This window comes from Fusarium oxysporum, chromosome V (genome assembly GCF_013085055.1).
Source record: "Fusarium oxysporum Fo47 chromosome V, complete sequence".
In the NCBI taxonomy this organism is placed as follows: Eukaryota; Fungi; Ascomycota; class Sordariomycetes; order Hypocreales; family Nectriaceae; genus Fusarium; species Fusarium oxysporum.
Window position 1 is genome coordinate 3169438 of NC_072844.1, and position 21749 is coordinate 3191186.

Genomic DNA, 21749 nt, shown 5'->3' on the forward strand with positions numbered 1-21749 from the left:
CACACAACGAATTATAGATGATATTCTACTCTTGAATTGTGATTTCACGCATCTGCATATCTAGTGTATTTCAAATAGTTGGGAATTGATAGCTCTGGATAGGGATGAGATATCTATCTTTAGACTTTCGATAGCTCCCTTTATCTCGTGTCGAACTCTCTTCAAGCAAGTGAATTTATCTCTTTTGGCAGGTGTTTAAATCAAAGCCTCACTCAGCTGACGACGATAGCATGCGGAGGCACGCAGCTCTAGCTGATCCAGGTATAGACTGGTCCAGACCCTCCCCGTGGCCATGCCTAGCATTGCTCCGCTTAAGCCGAGATGGCGGCCTGAATCCCAAGGCACCAACTCGTGAACCTCGATTCTTTGACATTCCCCAGCCTGGGCTTCGGAATTAACAAAATCAACCAAACATCTTACAAACCAGGTGCCAGGATCCCAGGATCAACAAAATTATATCCATTTCTACCAACAACGAGACCCTACCCACGACGTGCCATTGTTTTTGTCTCACTCATCTACTTTTCTCGCTAATCGCCCCTTGTTTTGCCTCTGGTTATCTTAATAAGCAACGAGGCAAGGCTACAGTTTGAGGCCTCAATCTCTCCCATCCCACTTATCTTATCCGATGTCAACTTCGCCTCCCGACAGCGACAGTATCTCATCAACCACCGTCCAAGTAGCCAAGAAAGCCTGTCACAGCTGTCGCCGTGCGAGACTTCGCTGCGATAGGTCTATCCCGCACTGCTCGAAATGCGCTTCCAGGGGGGTTGAATGCCTGGGCTATGGCCGCCTATTTCTATGGACTGGCTCAGTAGCCACGCGGGGGAAATTGGCTGGACAGAGTTCTAGTGCCTCCGTGTGTCGATTACCCAAGCAAGGTGAATCGGACATGACTATTGATGTGCCATCCGATGTTCAATCTTCCGATATGCAAATGGGATCCTTCGATACTCAAGGCTTTGAGCCAGGTGCATGGGGTTTAGTGTCGCCTCAGGAAAATCAACTCTTTGTTCTGAACAAAACTAAGCCATGGTCCCCTCCTTCGCCCCCTTCACCAACATCATCAAACTCTCCGTGGACATTGGTCGATCCATTATTTCAGGACATGACGCATTCCCAGAGATGGTACTTGAATTATTGTATGACTTCTCGAGACATTGGTCTTTCATGATGCTAACCCTCAACTCAGATTCAACTCGAGTTAGCCTGGATCTCGTTGGTGATGACCAAACCAACGGTAACAGAAACCCATACCTAAATCTTCTGCAACTCACAAATGAGCATTCATTTTTACAACAAATTATCATTGCAGTATCTGCATCTCATATGTGCAATTTATCAAGATCATGGCTAGGCCCTAACTCATATGAAAGAGAAGAGGCACCAAAGAAATTGCTCATGGATGCTCTCGTTGCCAAACAAAAAGGACTGCAAATGATGCCCGATGCCTTACGAAATATTGACACCATTGGAGCCGATGTAATTCTTGCTACTGTTTTGTTTCTCATCAACTCAGAGCTCATCGAGTCTGGTTGGCAAAGTTGGCGGCCTCATCTCGAAGGCGCGAAGAAGCTTTTGAATATGATAGAACCATATACTGGCTCTGACACAACTCTGAGAGACTATATTGTTGCGGACTGTTATGTGTAAGTGGAGATACTTTTAATTCAAGACTGACTCGATGCTAACTGACTCATGTAGCTATTGCACATTGAGCTTGTCTTTCAACCCATCACAACCAGGCACCCAGGCAGCATCATTTGCACCAAGTCAAGTCAAGGCAACATTATCGCGAACCAACAACTCTTTCTTCTGTTGCCCACCTGAAGTTCTCGACATCCTCCGTGAGACAGCACAACTTTTACATGCCGAAGCTCAAGGGAACGTCTCCAGCAATGAAGCGCTTATCGAATTCACCAACCTACTAGACCGCGTACAACGTCTCGACGTCCTCAAATGGGCAAAGGACAGAATGCCAGATGCAAGCAAAGCCGCCCTATGGAGTAGTGCCCGAACTGGCTCCGCGCACAGATTGGCAACATGTCTCTACATCATCCAGGCAGCTCCCGCACTACGAGCCAGGATGCCAGACCAAGTTCCCAAAACACTCATCCAGGATCTTTACGAGACGCTCCTACCACAGCCTGACGAAGACCCAAACTTCAAAGCCACAGGCTGGCCCACCTTTATTTATGGAACAACGGCAACGACTCCGGAGAGCCGGGCGTGGGTTATGGATCGATTAAAGGCGGTAGCGCAAATCAACCCGTGGGGATTTCTATACTCTGCAATTGATACGTTGCAGATTTTGTGGAAGCATGAGAATGGCGATGATGGATGTATGAATTGGCTGCAGAAACTCAAGGATTTGAACGTGGACTTTTTGATGGTCTAGGTCTGGCGCTGAGATGGAATCATGGGAAAACAGGACATTTTTGATACCACAGCAATGATGTATAGCAACTATGTATGAGAGCGACGTAGGAATGTTTGACACGACTTTTCCGCAACGTACTTCGTTTCATGAATGGAAATTTTGCCAGAAACCTTTAATCATGTTGCTGACCTGGTGAGCTGTTAGGCTCCAGTAATCCTTGCCCTTGACCTGGCGTCTAGAAGGCATGGGCCATGCGGTTTTTTCTTCATGGCCGAGAAAAGGGGAAGCATGTGGTTGCATCACGATCGCGATACTGAACCGAGCTGGCGACCTTGATAAGGCCAAGTCAAGGTTCAATGGAGTTGACCTAACGGTAACTCCCATTTGATTGTTACAGTTGAGGGCTGTACGGTACTCCATTCCTTGACACCGGAAGTCGGCCGGTGACTAATCAGTCGGCCGAGCCTATTTGTCAATGGCTGGAGGAGTGGACACTTTCGCGAACGGACAGGAACAGCAACGTCAACATCAATTTGTCTGAAAGTTTTATCGTGTGCGTCGCATCGCTTCAATTATACTCAGAATACTACTATTCAAACTGAGAGTGATCGCCAACCTCATTGGGGAAGACCGTCGAGAAAAAAGATGGCAACTTGCCCCAGGGATCATCTGTCCAATACCAGCGCAAAACACGCACGCGACCTTATCTCTCCATCACGGAAGTGGTGTGCCGTCTTCCACACCATGACATCAACAGCTTAAACCTTTTCAATTCTACCCAGCCAAACGTACCACAAATTGTCAGACGCACTACCCTTTGTGGAATCGCTCCGGTCTCCCCATTGCGGCCCGACATGGGAATGAACCTTCTGGTGGGGGACTGGTCCGAAAGATATGGATCCTTGGGCATAATATAAAAAATTTCCTCCCCTCCCCTTCTCTCTGCGATCGCTGCTCTGTTCTAACCTGCTAGGAAATCGCTATCGCATACAGACAATGTCTTGCTGACTCTCGATCGATATCCTGCATACCCATACCTATCCTCCTTAACGCGTGTGAATGCGGCTCCAAGGAGCCGTTTGCCCCAAGACAACTTAACAAGACCCCACTACCAAGTACCACTGCAAATCGACGCGGATGGCCGTTCCGTCAGCTCGCGATCTCGATGAAGTCCTTCCGGGCACACGACGTCTCTTCGCCGACGAGCACGCCAGCGTCGCTTCCGGTGATGCCAGTATCGAAAAGCACGGCGATGTCATCCTCGTCCCCCCTCCGACAAAGTCTCCCAATGATCCATTGAACTGGAGTCTTGCGCGCAAGACCTGGCATTCGTTTCTCGTGTGCTACATTGTCGCTTTGACCGCCGCCACCTCCAATGTCGCTGGCGCTGCGAGCACAGGCGTCAATGAACAATACGGGATTAGTTACGATGTTTTCAATACGGGCGCTGGTGTGCTCTTTGTCGCAATCGGATACTGGACGCTTCTCAGCTCGCCTGCGACGCATCTTTACGGACGACGAATTCTATACTTGGTAGGGACGGTATGGGGTCTTATTGGCAACATTTGGTTCGGCCATTTGAAGAACACCGGCGACACGATCTGGTCCCAGCTCTTTGTCGGGGCTTCCGAGTCTGTCGCTGAGGCCGTTGTTCAATTGTCTCTGCTGGACATTTGGTTCGAGCACCAGAATGGTACTTCGCTGGGTATGTACACCCTTGCCACTACAGTCGGAACCTATGTTGGTCCTTTGATCGGAGGCCATTTGGCAGAGAATGTCGGGTGGCGCTGGATTGGCCACATGGGCGCAATTGCCTCTGGCTTCACCCTCGTCCTCTTTTACTTCGGTCTTGAGGAGACAGCCTTTGAGCGCAATCGCTACCTCAATCTCCACCAGGCTGAGGAGCGCGACGCCAGCCGCGGCAATGTTGAGGGTATTCCCGCGGCTACTGGCGACCATGTTGTCACCAAAGATGCCGAGGAGAAGAACCTATCGCCTCCGGTTGACGAAGAAGCTGCGATCTCTCAAACCGCATCTGCAGTGCGACGAGAGGAGGTCGAGCGCAACAGACTCGAGGCCTCGTTCGCGCGCAAGAAGTCTTACTGGCAGCGCATTGCTCTTATCACTCCAGCGTCCAACCTGCGCGGTTTGGGATTGACGCAGTATGTCCACCGCCTGTGGCACACGATGCGCATCTTTTCCTTTCCCGCAGTTTGGTTCGCTGGTCTTCAGTGGGGAATGCAGAACATTGCATTGTCCTTCTACCTCACCGTCGAGGAGGATTACTGGGTGAACGAGCCGTACAACTACAGCGACTCTGCTGTCGCCAACATGAACATTCCTTGTCTGATTGGAAGTGTCATCGGCTGTTTCTACGGCGGATACTGCAGCGACAAGTTCATCCTCTGGAAGGCTAAACGTAACAACGGCATTATGGAGGCCGAGTTTCGTCTCTACCTCATGGCCCTCTGCGTGATCATCTTCCCATTGGGTATGTGGCTATTCGGTATCGGCTCAGCGCATGGTTGGGACTGGCCTGTTCCCTACGTCGCGCTGGGCTTTATCGGCTTCGGCTACGGTTGCGCTGGTGATCTGAGCATCACGTACCTAGCCGACAGCTATCCCGACATGGTTCTCGAGGGCATGGTTGGTGTCGCCGTCATCAACAACACCCTCGCCACCATCTTCACATTCGTGTGCAGCTACTGGATTGACACCGGTCTACAGAACTCTTTCATCGAGCTTGGTGTTCTTAGCTTTGTCATTATCATGTCGTCGCTGCCCATGGCTATTTGGGGCAAGGCGTCGCGTCGCTGGACTTTGGAGCGGTATGCCAACTTCTTGCGCATTCGCGATGGTATGGACGGTTGAAAGGAGGATAGGTATCATTCCTTTTCCTTGGGCAGACCGAGTGGTCTGAATCGACAGGTTGTGTTTATGGTCAGTGTCAAGGCTTGCTAATAGTTCAAGCTTACTCCGGCTGTAACAGATTTGAGTCTCAGGTGCTTCGCTGAAGTGAAGCATCATTATTTGTGTTCTCCAGATATTGTTTTATATATGCTTAATAAGTATTTACCCCGGCTAATGAATGTTTTGGTCTATACATCGGTGTCCTGTTGCCCAACAACTCTGCGACGCCAGTCTACCTGTTGGTTGCAGGCCCCATGCCATCCGTTGCTTGCGAATCCCCGCCGCAGAAGCAACATCTCGTCAAGCACCCCCTGGCAGTGACTCGACCCTATCCTTTTCTCCCTAGCCTCCGTGAAGCCTTACCCGTTCAGTATATCAGCTCCTCTGACAAGACCCTTAATGCAACTGATTTCCCAATCCAGAACTCGTGGACCAAGACTTTAAATAGTCTCCCCCTTATTTTCCACTTCTATTCCCGAAACTATCACGAGGCCCGACAAACACTGAAAAAGACCGTTTGACCTTCCCTTTAATGGATCTCAGCTTGTGCTTAGTGAGATCTAGATCGCCTCGTTAACAGCTCATGCCCCTTTGACGATTGGGTCTGTGGCGTTTAGGATATCTGACTAGGAGCTGCCAACGGTGCGCTAGTTGTAGAAAACGTGGGAAATCGATGGATGATGGCGATAACCTCGTGGTGCTAGGCGTTCTTTTTATTAAAACCGCTGGGACTTTTTATCGGTGTGGGAAGGGTTTTCAGGGGAAGGGTATGTTCGGTGTAGAGTTGGCATAAAGCTGAGGTGAAGTAGTTGTCTATAAAGAGCACACAAGTATCCCACATCCTCATCATTTTCAATAAATTATTCACTCAAGTCTACCAGAAAACAATCAATTAAGCTTCTTAAATTTCTCTCTGACAAACAAATCCCAATATCCTCACCATGAAGCTCACTCTCATCACCGCTCTCATTGCCCCTGTCCTGGCCATCAACATCCCTAAGGAACTCCAGGAGCGCTCCGGCTGCGGCGATAACTGTGCCCGAGCCGTTGTCCCTGGCTTCCGTGGCCCTGCCGTCGTTGCTTCTTACAAGGCTGAGTGTGAAGCTTATCTCCAGGTCACTACTACTCCTGATGCAAGGTAAGCCACAGGTACTTAATCCTCATTGGGGTCTTTGACTGATGATATCAAGCACTGTTTATGTTACCAAGTCTATTCCTACCTATGCTAGTGCTTGCTCTGGAGAGCCTCGCTATCTTACGGCTTGCTCGTGTGCCAGTGCCTCTGTTGTTACCGTTGCGGCGCCTACTCCCACCGTTACCAAGGTTGTCTTTGTTTAAGCATATTCCCAGCATACTGGGTTTCTTGGATCCTCAATACGGAATGCATTGCATAGATAGGGGGGCATTGAGTTCGACTTGATTAGTATATGACTTGGATACAAGACGTGAGGGAGCTCGACGATTGGTACTATGTGGACACGGCATAGTCTATCAAGTTTTTTAATACAAGCTTTCGCAAATCACTACTGGATACCTGAGCCTCATATCCGGAAGATACATGTTCATAGTCGTGGCTCTCACCTCTGTTCAACCACTGGAGCCCAAAATTGGGTGATCTACTATTTATGAAGTTCCACATAGTATGGCCGCTATCTAAACTATCTGGGTACCTGGCTATGTGGTCCGGAAGTCGCGGGCTTAGTCAGTGTAGCGGTCAACCTTATCCAAAAAAATAGCTTGACTAGTGAGGGGGTATAAATTTCACGATACATGAAAACGCTTCTGGGCATTTCCAGATTACAACAACTGCGAACACAAGTAAAGGGAAAACAAATAGAAATAAATTTGAAAATGTCTTCAGATCTTCAACTCTCAAAAGAAGAGGCTGTGGCTTGGCTGGTTGAAGTACGTCTATCTTTTGCACACTGAACTCTGTTGATATTGACACATTTCTCTTCACAGAACAACGCCTATAGTGCCAAAATGGATGTAGACGCATGGCTCGATAAGTTCTATACAGCAGATGCCACAGTCCAATACGCGAATAGCCCGGCGCGCTCCGTCATGGATGCTAGAGAAGTAGACTACACAAACCAGAACCTGTTCCCTTCCACATGCTGATGGTGTATCCAGATGTTCAAAGCTATATGGGCTAAGTTCGATGGATTAGAACATGATGTTATCCATGTTGGTAAGTTAATATACATCACAAGTTCTCCTGCAAATTTCTCACGAGCCTAGATTATGTGAGCCCCTGTATCTATCATCGTTGTGATGTTCGGTATCTTGTCAAGGGAGACGATCCCAAAACGCAAAAAATCAAAGTTCCAGCACTTGCTACGATGTTGATGAAGAGGGACGAGGATGGCAACTTAAAGTCGTATAAGATGGAGGTTTTTATAGATCCCTCGCCTGTATTTGCACGCATTTCCGAGAAAGGTCTCTGAAGTTTGAAATCTTTAGCATTCCTAGTAACAGGCAACTCGTCAGCATGAGTTGAAGACTATCTGTAGGAAACTCTCTTCTTTGTGACTGTTGCCCAACTTCCATCAACACTCAGGCGCTGGTAAGCCAATTCTTTCACAATCTTGTTATCAAAGGACAGGACAAACGAGCCTTCATGCCTGTCAGCTTTGACAGACGTTGCAACTGTATTTCCAGGCAGTGCAACAACCCTATTCGTTCCTTCAAGAATATCAAAAGGTGCACCTGGCTTGGATTCAACACGAATCTGATATTCACGCCCTCTCTTCTTCGAATCAGAGCACTCTGCATCCATCTTGATGGGATACGTGTTCTTCGGTAAAGGTTGATCAAGTGGCGTAAGATCCATGCTTAGAGCATCATTTGTCCCGAAGTAAACAGCAGACTCATCGAGAGTCATCCGAGTCGTGTAAATGGAACGATCACGCTCTGTGCTGTTACGGGCATGATGCACATAAAACAGCTCAGCACCGGGAGGTGTTCGTAGTGTAACTTCCTGAGCGCCAGCTTTCTTGTTGTGCTTAGCAGGTGAAGCAACAATGCTACCATGGCCAGTTGAGTAGATTGGAATCTCGGCATCGGGCTTTTGCGAAAGGATAGGGTTGTTCGAAGATTTTCGGAATGGACCAAATGGGGACTTTGCAGTTGCAAAGCCAACGCCATAATTGGATGCTTCGTAGTTATTGGCGCTGTATGTTAGAAGATAGATAGGTTTTCCATCCTTGCCAGGTCTCGTGATGGCAGTGCTCCCTTCAGCCCAACGGCGATCTTTCTTCGTGCCATTGTACTTTTTATAGTCGTCAACATGAAAGTTCTCCCACTCTTGCGGATCAGCGCCGTAGGAAATAACAGTCTTCCAGCCGTCTTTGCGAGGTGGTGATCCAATCTCCCCAGTGCCGTTGTAAGAGGTGATGTTCGAGGGAAGTTTTGGCGCATCCTTGGCATGGATGTTCCTTTGTGAGGCGATGATTTGTGGCATGGTTGATGCCTTTGGATCGTCCCACCAAGCGCGTTCCATCTCTACCACGATGATATTCGACTCCTCTATGTACTTGCCCAGCTTCTTATCCCAATTCCAGTTCCGGTATGCATTCCGTGAAAGATAGAGATAAATGCGCTCATCAGTGTCGAAGAAGATATTAACATCAATGGTGGGGATATATGTTCCCTTCGGCGCCGTCTGACCCTTTGCAAGACTCTGCGGTGGCAGCATCTGCTTCTCGTCCATGATGAGGTTGACATCGTGATAGTCGGGATCGAAAGGGTAGTAGTCAATCGGCTTAGACTCAATTTCCCTAAACGGTCCCGTCGGCGAACGAGAGACAGCCACGCCAATTTTAGACGGCTCTTCAAAGTCCGAGTATCGGAAGTAATCCTTTGCCAGGTCCTCCCGCAACCGGCCAGCAAAGAAGAAAAAGTACCATCCGGTTTTCTCATTGTAGTATGTCTCGGGAGCCCAGTACCAGTCACGCGCCCAACAGGCCTGACCACCTTCGATGCGGTTCATGTCATCATCGTAGCACGCTTTCAGCACACCGCCCGGATGTTTGTGCCAAGTTGACAGATCAGGACTGGTGTATATCGCGAACAGATTTCTTGGATCTGCTCCCTCTGTTGAGTACGCATAATACTGGCCTGTTTTGTAGTCGTAGATCACATGAGGATCGGCGCCGGGGTGGTTTGCTGAATTGTGAAACTGAGGTGGTTTTGAAGCCAGTGAGGATGCGCAAAGGCACGCGATGGTACTGAAAAGCTTCATTTTGACGGTCGCATCATGATAAGAATATGCGGAGAAGAAACGGAGATTGTAATTGATGACGGTTTTATAGACTATCTTGCTCTTGATGACATTGTTCTTTCCCCTCTTTACTAACCGAAAACCTGAATCGGTCCTAGCAGGAGTGTCATCCTTGATCGACCTCGGTGTAACACGAGGCGAGTCTTCACAACTATCTTCTGAAGCTATTATCAACCATAAACCAATAGGTGTCGTGTGGTTCTGAACCGTTGAAAAGTCTCAATGATTGAATTGGCTTCAACGAAATGTCAATTAAACAGCAAATCTCCCATGCAAGCCCCTAAGACCAGGTTGATCGAGTGATCAATTGGCATTCCAGTGCATCAACATCATGACGTTTCATTCTCCACACAAGCTCATATAGCCTAAATTCTGGGGCCGCGACTAGTCCGCGCAGCCGGGTTACACTTCTCGCACGAGTCAAGGCAAATAGCATTCATCGTTGGAGGCTTGCATATGTTCCGTGGTGTTCTCGCCGTTGTCCTCGCGTCTGTGGCGGTGGCCCAGCCTTTGACAAGTAAAACTCTAACTATCACATTCCGACAATCAGGTTTCTATGACGGTGAGAGTTCATGGTCCTTTGTTGGGCTGGCCGGGAAACAACTTAAGTTCGGCCAAGACTAGGCTGCGAGATTTTGAAAAGCTGGAAGAGATTGGTGATGGCGCTGAGTGGTTCGGAAGAAGGGATATGCTGAGATCTCAGTTCCGATCTTATGGGTCTACTAAGTCCGGGTAGATGTCCCGTCCGCTGAGCGCATCTGAGACATCCATTTCGATCGTAAACTACCATCTGAGGACTGACAATTATCTCAGCTGAAGCTTAACCAGACATGAAGCTGGCAACAATGACCCAGAATCTCTTGGACCTTGGCAGTCACGCAAACCCAATCCTATTCTTAGCACCGCAGCATGGCAATCCTTAATCTTCCGATGATAACTTTTCCCTCATAATCTCTGGAATGACGGTTCAAATAGCTTCAACTCCTTCTAACATAAGCCCATGGCTGAGGAGCTTGGGCCAGAGGTATACATCATCACCCGTCCAACCACTGTAGCTGCAGTTATACGGACCGGTCCGCATTCCAGCCTTTGTGTTATTATCATGAGGAGAAATTGTGATCATCGTGGCTTCAACTGAAACCAAACGGCCTGCAGGTCCAAGGGAACCAGGATTTGAATGAAAACAAATAACGACCTCAGTACCTTGCATGAACGAAAAACCATGAAATTCAAAAGTGAATTGGTGAATTGGTATGGATCTGCAAAAGTATCACTCGTTGTTTGTCCCGCATAGTCCGCATTTGGTATCGTGTCAGTTAACTTCCACAAACTCTACATAGCGCCAAGATGAGGCTGAACGTTTTCGGACTGTAGCTGACGCGGTTCAGTTTGTGATTGGTGATAAGGATATAAACTTTGCCAAGTGAGGATTTGTATCAGCCCCAGAACCAACAGTTCTATGATGCTCAGTTACGGGTTGCGAGTGGATGATCGTACAAACTGGATTGTATAGAAATCGCTCATTTCATGGTCAGAGGGATGCCGTTGAGAATTATAAAGTCAGGAGCCATATCATTGCAAAATCAAGTGTTGCAAAGTAACTCAAGTGAAGACTGCAGTACCTTGAGATAGCAGCAACATGTCTTCGTTTCAGATTTTGTCTCTTATCACAGCAGCTACTTCTGTTGTGGCACTTGCTGGGACACCAAATGTCTACGCTGGTAGTCGCCGAGGCTCATGCTATGATGATGCTGCAGCTGATGACACCTGCTGCTATTCATCACCTGCGAGACTAATTCAGACTCAAGTCTGGGATACACGACCAGTCACTGGACCTTTAGGTGAGTCTCTGTCCCCCACATGAACAAGTCGGCTGTCTCTAACCTCTTCATCAGACTCATGGACTGTTGGTGGACTCTGGCCAATCCACAACGACGGCTCCCTCCCTACCCACTGCGACACCAACCGCACATACACAAACATCACACAAATCCTCTACCATGCAGGTGCTGAAGATACCATTGACGATATGAACCAACTCTGGGAGTCACCCGATGGTGATAACGACGAGCTCTGGCAAGATCAATGGGCTAAGCATGGCACATGCTTCAGCACCTTGAGCCCGGAGTGCTTCAGCCACTATGAAGTCTCCGAAGAAGCAGCCCCGTACTTCAAAAAAGCCATGTCTCTCCACAAGAGGCTGCCGACGTATGATTGGCTTCGTGACGACGGCATTATTCCTTCATATTCCATGTTTTATCGGCTCTCAGACATCCAAGATACTCTAGAGGATCATCATGGCTCCCGCGTGTCACTTCGCTGTGCCGGACAAAGAATACGGGAGATTGGGTATCACTTCAATGTCACAGGGACTTTGCAAGATGGCTTCTTTACTGACTCTGGCGCATTCGGCGATTTGGGAGATTGTCCAGAGCTGGTGTTGTATGAACCGAAGGGGGAAACCAAGAAGGCAATTTTTAACTTTGAGACGTTTCATCCGCATACCGCTGCGGATGTGGAGGACCTTTAGCTCAGTCCATCAGTATACTTCACCTTAGCTTAGATACCCTTTTAATAAATTCCGTATGTAATCACATACTTTACTTAAGAACTAGCAGCCAATCAAGTGCCGTTTCCCAGTTCTCGATCGTTCTTTTCAACGTTATCCGCCCTGGAAATAGTCCAAGATTACGGGCAACTTCTTGCCTTTGTCGAGACTTGTTCCAACCAAAGGTCAGGCTTTGGAGTTGATTCAGTATGCAGATATAAGTCAACATCGGACAACTTCATATCAGGATCACGGAATGTGGGCAATAGATGCAATGAAGGCCAACTCAGCTACTCAATCCAGAGGAAACATACCCCAGTCTACAATATCTCCGAAACCTCACCATCGGATTATCGGCTTGCTTCAGCCAAATATCTCCACCAGTCACAACCTCAAAACCTGCTGTTTCACCCAAACAACGCTGACAGACCCAGATAATATCCATGCATGTTTTCAGGCCGCGTATAAACACGACAGCTGCCGTTGAGCTTGAGCCACTTTATCCTTGCTAGAATTGACCAAGGGGCGAGCGCTCCACCAAGAGAATCATGGATATCTCCACTATGGCATGTTTCGAAAACACGTCTTCAATTTCTTTGAAACAAAGGAGAGAAATTGTCGTATATAAGGTCTCCGAATATCTGGGAGCTACAGTCTTATCTTGACACAGCCAGACTATCAATTTCTTGTCGCCAAGACCTCAAAACCTCACATCACTCATCATGTATCCTCTCACTACACTAGCTTCGGTCCTTGCCGTTGCAGGCGCCGTTACTGCTACTCTTGAGCCTGCTCAGAGCAACACCAAGGGCAAATACCCCAAGAGCCCATCATGCTCTCGTGCGTCAACCTCATCCCCGCTGATATCCTATACTAACACTACAGCCAGCATCCAAGACCTCCAACGCCATCCAGGCCGCTGAATGTGCCTACAACACCCGTGTCTCTGGCCAGCAGACCTTTGCCATCTTCAAGGTCGATCACCAATATGATGCCAACAACGGTGCTCCCTACGGTACCTGCGAAGCTTACGAATGTGATGCGCCTACTTCCGACGAGCTCACTGCTGATGCGGATTACTGGACCTTTTTCTGGAAGTAGGTGTTCTAAAACAAATGTTTTATAGTACGGATCTGACGATTAGTAGCGACAACGGAGAGTCTTCTGGAGTTGGGACAACCTGTATCAAGGATCCTAATGACGGAACATGTGGCTGTGAGAACTCTGACGGTACTTTTGTTCATGGCGGAACGAACTGCAAATAGACTGTCAATCCCTGAGCAAGATTCACATCGCTAGGTTGGTTGAAAGATGTGCTTGCACCAATAAGAAGATCGACAGCTTCTTGGTACATACGATTTCCAATTAATACATGATATATAAACCTTTTTTTCCAGGATCTTTCATGAATGTGAGGCCTAAGTACGCGCTGCTGTAGCGGATGGCCAATGAACAAGCATGTAGAATGCTAATCGTTCAATTGAGTTGAGGACCTAGTACCTAATATGGCAAATTGTTTCATAAAAGCAAAAGAGCTGGCAAACCTTCGAATGTCATTTTAAACATAACGAGCTCTAGTGCTTCACAGCATTAGGCCCGTTGACGGGCAGTCTCCACATTTGCACTAGCTTTAGGGTAGTGGAGTCAGACTGGGCACCGTCGGCGAACAGCTACCTCGACATGGCATTATTCTTGTCGACATCAGCCTTATTGAAACCTGATCGTCGCACTTAACAGCTCTAAAACCGGCACCGCAATGATCGATCTTTGCACAGACCCTTTCTTAAACCTCCTGTACAAGCGAGTGTCATGAGTGCCGTTTCATCTGCACCGGCTTCAATTAGAGGGCGATCACTCAGCTCGAATTTGCGGGGAAGTAAATGATGTAACTAATTAGCCTCAGGGTCGGCCATGTTGGATTGGGTTTATGCTACATAGTACGACTTGCTGGAATTGCCACAACTTTACAAACGCTAGAGGACTTGTTAAGAACTTGTTTTATCTCATTGAAATCGTTTCGCAAGTGTGTCACGCCGGAAATACTCTTCGCCAAACCCAAGCCAGATTGAGTGGTGTCAAGTCATGAGAGGTACTTCAGCACTCTACCTTAGCTCAGCCATCAGCCGCCAAAGGCTGGATGTACAGTCCAGCTGACATTTCAATCCTGGCCCTCAACTACTAGAGTCCGTTAGTGTCGATTTCAGCACCGACATAAGCGACAATTCGAGGGATCGCCTCAGGGGATAAAGCCGACTCCTCAGTTTGGAGTCATGAGTCTCGGCACGAGCCGCACCCGATTCGTCTCTATCCTGACTCTGCTACTGTGCAGCGCGGCAAACCTGAAAGCAGTATCCTCATTGCAATGGAAGATCCCAATCTTTTGGTTGTGCTAACGGCTAGCTGTGGCTTGACGATCCGGTTGCTAGCGGGGAGGGATTATCCTTAGGAAAGCGGGTGACGAACCGAGTCGTTGGGAAGCCAAATGACCTGCGCCATAACCTAATTACGTTTCTTTTCTTGTCTTCGTGTGAATGTTGATAATATGCTGAAGGCGGTGAGAAGAGTGGCTTCGTAGGCGAAATGAAAATGCCACGATACAAGAGGAGTCCTTGAAGACGATGGATAGAGTTTGAGTGATGTCTACCGCTCGAATATGAGGGCTCAAAGAGGCTGGATTGCCACGAAATGAATCGATTCGCTACAATGCAATTGGACGCACTCTAGACACTGCTCCCTCAAACTCTCCCTGCTTGACTCGTTCAAAAGTCTCAGCCTCACCACATAACCGCCGATCTCTAGCCACTCACGACCACCAATTGGTTGATGCGCAACCCTTTAATCGATAGGTCACTTATCAGCTAACGCAGAACGTCACTTGGCACGCAGATCTTGTTACCCAATATTCCAAGAAAAAGCAGCACATAGAAAAGCAAAGCCACGAGCACGACTCGGAACCTACAGCACACAACAGCACGGTTCTTAACCGCTGACGGCAGTGAAGGCGCCTCTTTCGGTCTGGAATCTGCCGACGCGGGGAAAGGCTTGAACTACTTTGGGGATTAGGGGCGAAAGAGGCACTCTTAGGGTTCTCCCCATTGGTTGATGCTACAGTAGACGGTACTTGTTCACACTCAGACATTGCTGATCGAGTTACGTCAATGATACATTATGACCCGACGTGCATGAAGAGGCTTCAGCTAGCATCTCAACAACTCCCAATCATCAGCCTGCCGCTACATATCGCCCTGCATGTGCCCTCGGCCAAATCTTTGCTTTTCTCACCTCTAGTCTATGATGTCCTTCTCTAAATTTCTTTCCCTCTTATGCATCTCCAATTCCTTAACCATGAAAAATATGACCCGAGATATCACGCCCAAATGATTTCCCATCTGACATGCCATGTTAACCCTCCTCTCTCCCCACTACAACGCTCAGGAGGTTACAAGAGGCGACCTTGTCATCGCCTCGGCGGCGTTCGGCTTCACACTTGGTTTTGGATGGTTGACTGCGTTTAAGGCCATTAGGCAGACCTGGCAGGTGTATCAGCGCCATGGCCGGCGAGTGTTTCGAAATGCGTATATTATAATGGTCTGGGGGGAGTTGACGGTCTGTACGATTTTTATGGTTATTTGTATCTTGCATTTACTGGGCGTTATACCCCCAAGGTTAGTTGTCCCATATTGGGCGATGAGAATGTTTACTGACATTAACTACAGTTTTGCATTTTATTTTACAATTCGTAAGTTTTCAGTCTCTTCAATATGAATTTTACTGACCGCTTCTCAGTTACGACATGGGCTCTTCAGGTACGAATTTCAAAGTCATCCGCGCGAACCGCCAAAATTAACCCTCTCCCGATAGGTCCAATTCCTTCTCCAAATCATCGTCAATCGCTGCGGCATCCTCCTCACCAACAAAAAGAAAGCCTACCGCCTCAAAGTCCTGATCGGTACGCTCATAACGGCCGTTAATATTTCTGTCTATTGCATCTGGATTCCGGCGCGATTGCAAGTATCTGAACGATATATCCACATCAACGAGTGGTGGGATCGATGCGAAAAAGTCATCTATCTTATTGTCGATGGCTGTCTGAATTTCTACTTCATCCACATCGTTCGTAAAAATCTGATAATTCATGGCCTTACGAAGTATAAGAGGTTAACGCATTTCAATATGTTTATCATTGGATTCTCCTTGAGTATGGACGTCCTTATTATTGCCATGATGAGTTTACGAAATACCTTTGTGTACGTCCATTACCTCAGCTCACGAAAAGCATGCTGATTGTTCACAGATATATGCAATTTCACCCACTAGCATACACTGTAAAATTACACATCGAGATGTCAATGGCGGATCTCATCGGCAAGATCGCTCGCGATAAGCATTGTGGCATTATAGCTGAAGGCACATTTTCGAGTAGGGTTAGCAACGGGACATATCATCTAGAGGATGTTCAAGGGTTAGATAGCCAAACGAGGCTAGCAGAACAGGGGGACAGAGGAAGTGTTTCGAAACCCAGACGGATGTTTCGCTCTTATTCACGGCGGACCGGAGAGTATGACAGAGATGACTACCCAGAACCATGTTGATAGCGATATACAATCAGCCAAAATATAACGATACGTTGAATAGAAACTGTGTAGAAGACTCATATTCCTGCAAAGAGCATTCCATGAGGATAAAGTCAATTTCGTTGCCTTTGTCCTCATCTAATAACCCTAATGACTAGCCAGCTTTGAGTTCACAACCCTCTATCTAATAAGTCTCAATAGAGTCAATATCCAACTCCTCAGTCCGTCGTCTGATAAGTAGCTTAGCCTGGAGATCAGGCAAATAAGCCATCCCGAAACCCGACGGCTTAGGAACTACGCCATCCGCCAACTTCCAATCATACTTCAACAGCATATGACACAACGCGATCTTGATCTCATTCGCCGCAAAGAATCGGCCAGGGCACGCATGATTGCCATGGCCAAAGCCCAGGTGGTCAAAACTGGTGCTGACAAGATGAGGGTGCTTGTCCTGCTCAGATGCCTCCCGCATTCGCAAGAAACGATAGCCGTCGAATTTTGCAGCTTCTTCATAGTAATCGCCGTTCCACATGTGAGTTGTATCGCAGACAATCTTTTCTCCTTTCTTGATCACATCGCCATTTGGAAGAGTGATGTCTGCCATAGCCTGCCTTCGGAAGGAGCCTTGAAAGTTGGTTAGACGCAAGATGTAGATTGTAGAATACTTGGTGAACTACTTACCGAGTAGAACTGGTCGTAATCTCTGAGACTCTTTGATGACACTATCCATGAGCTTCAGATTGTACAGGGCTGTCTTCTTGAGTCCCTCTGTAGTCAACACATCCATGATCTCTTCGCGAAGAGGCTGGAATAAATCAGGATGCTGGGCAATGTTGAAAAGCGTTTCCATAAGCAAATCGGACGTTGTGTGGATAGCCACGAGTGACAATGAGATTTGTAGGAGTGCTGGGTTACGTGTAGAGCCTTCTTTCTTGTACCATTCAATCGAATCGTCGAAAGGCGAGGGCTTTCCCTGTGCTTCAGCCTCTGCTGAGATAACGCTGCGACGCTCAAGATGGGGTTTCAGACATTGGATTGCTTCGGCCAATTTCTTGCGAAGCGTCCAGCAAGATGGAAGTAACCAATGCACAAAGGGTCGTGACCATCGAGGATACGTCCGTAGAATGTCACCCGTCTTGAAGGACTGGACGGTGTAGTCACCGCTGGCTCTGACCCATTCGTCGTCGCGGCAGAGGGATTCACCCATGAATACTCGTGATGACATACGCGATACGATACGGACGATGTCGTGTTGAGGGTACATTTCATGCCATTCTACAACGTCCGGCAAAATTAATCTCTGTTCGACCCTGGAGGTATTTGATGAGGATATTTACCAGTGGAGTCCGTAAGAACTTGACGAAAGGCCAGAGATGCTTCCTCCGAGAGTGGTGCTGTGAGCTTGGCTGAGCCAAAAGAGTCAGTATGCCATAGGCCAAGGATAACCAGGAAACCCACTTAAAGATTTGGTCAGGTACTTGGTAACAACTTTCGAAATGTTTGGGTCAGAAACAAAAGGATCAAATCCGGGAATATATGCGTGAGAGTCCTGCTGAATCAGTTACTGCGATTATCGAGCCACTATGAGAAGTGAAACGTACATCTTCAGCAGGAATCGTAAAGTCTAGCTGCTTGTGGCTTTTCAGCGCATCGAGAAACTTAGGTGGAATCACGACCACTTTTCCCCAGTCTGTATAAGCTCTGTACGGTTGGTCCTTGTATAAAGCCCTGCCATTTGTGAGAATATTCTTGCTGTCGGCAATGAAGTCCTGAGTTGCACGGTTGCTGGTGAGCTCAAGTGACTTTTTCGGATTCAAGACCGGGAACTTCGTAACATGGCCGAGTAAAGAGTATCTTATGACGAAGAGAGTGAATAAAGTGACGCCGCAAAAGATGGCATAGTGGGGGTTGCCCAGAAGGAGATCTAGATAGGACGCCATGAGATGATTGGCAATTACTGAACTCTTCGATTGTTCTGTCCTGAGCTTGATGAATAGATATTCCTCTCATAGTGTATAAATTTTATACTTCAAGATCCGATATATGATCGACAGAACTGAATCTATATTGGCGTAGATGATCTGCAGTTAGTGCCGCCCGAAGGCCCGAAGCTCATGTGACGGGGACCTTCAAGGGCCCGACCCCGAGGCCACTGCCAACTACCGATGCATCTCAAGCTGATATTTCGTAAAGCCTTGGCGAAATTACTCTCTGAAACAAACACGCTCCGGTTGAATGACTCGGTTCAGTGGGTGATGTAACGGTATCGACGCATATGCATGCAATGCGGTGGAGAGGAGGGCATCTTGATCAGGACAGTTTATGTGCACGGGCATGACCGTTGTGGACCCGTCGTATTCGTTTGGCGGCCATCGACCAGTCCCGAGCAGTTTCCTGAATACTCGCTGTTGAGATATGATGATTCATGGCATTGCTTTGCAAATAGTCCCATCTTGGTTGGCCCAGTGCATCAGAATTGTCTCATGTTGGGCTGCAGTCTGCAGCTGGGCGTCTATATGAGCAAGTTCCGCGGACTTCATATACAGCCCGAGCCATTCACAAATGCCAGTTCTATGGATACTTGTTTGGTGTTGAGACAGAAGGAGCCCGAAGTATTGGAAGCTAGTCTTCTGACTCTTTAGGTGGTCAAGACCTATCTGGTGATATGAAGCTTATGATGTAGCTTAGCGAGATATATCAAGATAATGAGGGAAAATTCGAGTGGCGCCAAGACCGGTAGCTGAGTAGCCAATATCACAGGTCAAGTCTAAAGTACCAGGAAAATGATATCAGCCAGTTGAATTCCAAGAACGGCTAATTTACCCCCTCATATTGCCTATACCCATGACTTCATACTGGACGAGGAGAAGCGACACCGGCTTCTGTAACTTTACGGGGAAAAGGAAACGAGCTCTCAAATGCCCCGATCTGCAGTCCTGTGAACCTTATCGAGTTGGTACCTCATCACACCACCGTATTTTATTGGCCTACAAGTTCCTAACTCAACCTTTCAACTATTTCGACCCCGGGTTAGGGCTTTCAAGATCTTGTTTGCATGGGATTATTGGATCCCCTGCAGTGGGGAGAACGTCTGTTAGCAAAGTTCTTATAGGGTTGATCCTACATACCACAGCTCATGAATCAGGAGCTTGTCTTCTCGTTCTTAAAGACCACACAACTACGGCAGTGACTGCGTAGAGAGACTGTAGTTGGAATAAGCAGGTAGGCTACATAGACTCGAACTGTGTATACTCACCCCGCATATGTAGTAAGGAACGCCTCCTGCGAGGAATGGTAGGTCTTCGTTAATACTCCACTGATAGATCGGGTATAGAACCCCAATCCCGAGCAATGTTCCTGCGCTCTCGATTGATGCCAAGGTCATAATGACAGTTCCTGCATCGGAGCTGCTGAAGTTACACGATGCAAAGGCAAGGAGGCTAAGATCAGTTGCTACACCGAGAGTATTTATCACAAGGGCTTGGAACTGGTCTCAGAAAGTGTTATCTTCGGTTTTGGGTAAGACAGACCTATTGTGATGGCACGTAGAGAACCTGATAGACCTATCATGAAGGCGCCAGCCGAAATGAATAAAACGCTGATTCTGGCGACACGAAGATTCATGTTGTTAGGGTATGAGACCCTTGGTGCAGTGCCCAGAGCAATGCCTGGTAGGATGATGCCAAAAATCAGAACGCTCATGGCACTTCGGAGAAGCCACAAGGCGTCGGCCTAGATGTATAATCGTGGTCAGTAATTATGGATTGAAAATCGACGTAGGGCTTGGTAAGCATACCTCTGTAGGACTAACATGGTCTCTGTGCTGAATGTAGTTTTTGAAAAGTGGCCGAGTTGATTTACAAATAGCCATGAGGAAAAACACTTGTGGCAGAAATGTTAGGCTCGACCTTCTGATAAGAGACTTTTTGCCAAAGCATCTAGACATATACTCTGCAACCGATATGCTGAGTCTCTTAATCTCAACATCGTTTTGGTGATGAGGCAACAGGGAAGTGGTCTCATTATGACTAGGGTTATTGCTCTCGCAAGACGGAGGTTTTAGTGAATCTGAAATCCAAAAGCCGACAAGGCAACAGGTTCCGGACAGTACCCCGGGCAAGACGTGACTGTGATCAGCGAGGATAGAGGCAAAGAATGGACCTAGAGCCTGAGCCAAGACCGAAACAGATCCTGTCCAGTAGTAACTTGCGAACCTGAGAAACCATCAGTATAAATTCACGGCTACCAGGATACGAAGGATGAGGAAGCATACCGGTACTGAGGAGGGGCCTGATCATGGAGTATGGCGAGTATGAGAAATGCCGAGGCATGGGACCCTCCTCCGATACATCTTACTAGAGGGCCGACTATGGCAACCAAGACGGGCCATTGCTGGTCGTAAAATACTATCACCATTAGTTTTTGAGTTCATGGGAATTGTATGCCTGATACTCGCATACAGCTCAACAATGTGACGAGACTGGCGACAAGGATACTCGTGACGTTAATGTTCATCGCATGATGCTTGGGCTTAGTGTTGAGAGAATAGCCAATCACAAACTGGCCTATGATATCTGTAGTTTATGTCAGTAATAAAGCGATATTTAGGTTATGATCGAAAGCCTCGTTAGACGTGAAGCGCCGACGTACCAGACACGCTTTTGAGAACAAGAGCCGCAGTGCCCAGATTCCAGCGACCCGATTGGGTTTGAGCGTCATCTGCGAGAGCGGGGAGAAGGCTGTCAGTCACGGAATCGCCTACGGTCATAAGACCCAAGAAAACCAATGCCAAGCAAGCGGATTTCGTATCAGTCTGCATCATGTTTACAGCAGGGTGCTGGCGAGACGTGGAATCAATTTATCATAAGGCATTCTGGTGGTATATTTACCGGGCGAGAGCACTGAGATAAGAGGAAAGGGAAAGCAAGAATGGAAGCGGGAGCTTGATCGGCAAATGAACTCGGGGATAGGGAAGAGGTTTGAAGCCACCTTTGCTTCAGCAAATGCAAATGCACCGCACTACTTCAGGAAAGACATGCTCGGAATGTACATCAC

General features: G+C 47.8%; 10 protein-coding genes across 10 annotated transcripts; 7 read left to right on the forward strand and 3 right to left on the reverse strand.

The window, feature by feature from the left end:
- Nucleotides 1-415: 415 nt before the first annotated feature.
- Nucleotides 416-2514, forward strand: FOBCDRAFT_224151 (fungal-specific transcription factor domain-containing protein). The gene is made up of 3 exons (XM_031184729.3): nt 416-1142; nt 1193-1649; nt 1705-2514. The coding sequence occupies exons 1-3, from the start codon at nt 629-631 to the stop codon at nt 2396-2398; spliced, it is 1665 nt and encodes a 554-aa protein (XP_031040371.1). The 5' UTR covers nt 416-628; the 3' UTR covers nt 2399-2514.
- An 800-nt stretch (nt 2515-3314) lies between these two features.
- On the forward strand, nt 3315-5489 carry FOBCDRAFT_224154 (major facilitator superfamily domain-containing protein). Its single transcript, XM_031184730.3, has one exon. The coding sequence runs from the start codon at nt 3518-3520 to the stop codon at nt 5249-5251; it is 1734 nt and encodes a 577-aa protein (XP_031040372.1). The 5' UTR covers nt 3315-3517; the 3' UTR covers nt 5252-5489.
- A 742-nt stretch (nt 5490-6231) lies between these two features.
- Nucleotides 6232-6628, forward strand: FOBCDRAFT_201988 (uncharacterized protein; the record flags this gene model as incomplete). The annotated part of the gene is made up of 2 exons (XM_031184731.2): nt 6232-6428; nt 6481-6628. The coding sequence occupies 2 exons, from the start codon at nt 6232-6234 to the stop codon at nt 6626-6628; spliced, it is 345 nt and encodes a 114-aa protein (XP_031040373.1).
- A 513-nt stretch (nt 6629-7141) lies between these two features.
- Nucleotides 7142-7737, forward strand: FOBCDRAFT_319806 (uncharacterized protein; the record flags this gene model as incomplete). The annotated part of the gene is made up of 4 exons (XM_031184732.2): nt 7142-7195; nt 7253-7369; nt 7424-7481; nt 7532-7737. 4 exons carry the CDS (start codon nt 7142-7144, stop codon nt 7735-7737), a joined length of 435 nt encoding a protein of 144 aa, XP_031040374.2.
- Nucleotides 7738-7758: 21 nt separating this feature from the next.
- On the reverse strand, nt 7759-9533 carry FOBCDRAFT_250700 (glycosyl hydrolase; the record flags this gene model as incomplete). The annotated part of the gene is made up of 1 exon (XM_031184733.3): nt 7759-9533. One exon carries the CDS (start codon nt 9531-9533, stop codon nt 7794-7796), a length of 1740 nt encoding a protein of 579 aa, XP_031040375.2. The 3' UTR covers nt 7759-7793.
- A 1678-nt stretch (nt 9534-11211) lies between these two features.
- On the forward strand, nt 11212-12102 carry FOBCDRAFT_240231 (ribonuclease T2-like protein; the record flags this gene model as incomplete). Its single annotated transcript, XM_031184734.2, has 2 exons — nt 11212-11413; nt 11468-12102. The coding sequence occupies 2 exons, from the start codon at nt 11212-11214 to the stop codon at nt 12100-12102; spliced, it is 837 nt and encodes a 278-aa protein (XP_031040376.2).
- A 740-nt stretch (nt 12103-12842) lies between these two features.
- FOBCDRAFT_201991 (uncharacterized protein) lies at nt 12843-13385 on the forward strand (the record flags this gene model as incomplete). Its single annotated transcript, XM_059609015.1, has 3 exons — nt 12843-12960; nt 13010-13217; nt 13247-13385. 3 exons carry the CDS (start codon nt 12843-12845, stop codon nt 13383-13385), a joined length of 465 nt encoding a protein of 154 aa, XP_059464961.1.
- A 2041-nt stretch (nt 13386-15426) lies between these two features.
- Nucleotides 15427-16758, forward strand: FOBCDRAFT_224158 (uncharacterized protein). The gene is made up of 5 exons (XM_031184736.3): nt 15427-15785; nt 15837-15859; nt 15907-15926; nt 15982-16367; nt 16415-16758. Exons 1-5 carry the CDS (start codon nt 15520-15522, stop codon nt 16710-16712), a joined length of 993 nt encoding a protein of 330 aa, XP_031040378.2. The 5' UTR covers nt 15427-15519; the 3' UTR covers nt 16713-16758.
- Nucleotides 16736-18749, reverse strand: FOBCDRAFT_224159 (cytochrome P450). The gene is made up of 5 exons (XM_031184738.3): nt 18296-18749; nt 18153-18243; nt 18032-18100; nt 17376-17969; nt 16736-17318 (listed from the first exon to the last, which is right to left on the reverse strand). Exons 1-5 carry the CDS (start codon nt 18632-18634, stop codon nt 16879-16881), a joined length of 1533 nt encoding a protein of 510 aa, XP_031040380.2. The 5' UTR covers nt 18635-18749; the 3' UTR covers nt 16736-16878.
- A 1079-nt stretch (nt 18750-19828) lies between these two features.
- On the reverse strand, nt 19829-21516 carry FOBCDRAFT_201994 (uncharacterized protein; the record flags this gene model as incomplete). The annotated part of the gene is made up of 7 exons (XM_059609016.1): nt 19829-19897; nt 19951-20147; nt 20225-20426; nt 20491-20908; nt 20968-21100; nt 21155-21268; nt 21345-21516. The coding sequence occupies 7 exons, from the start codon at nt 21514-21516 to the stop codon at nt 19829-19831; spliced, it is 1305 nt and encodes a 434-aa protein (XP_059464962.1).
- Nucleotides 21517-21749: the final 233 nt, after the last annotated feature.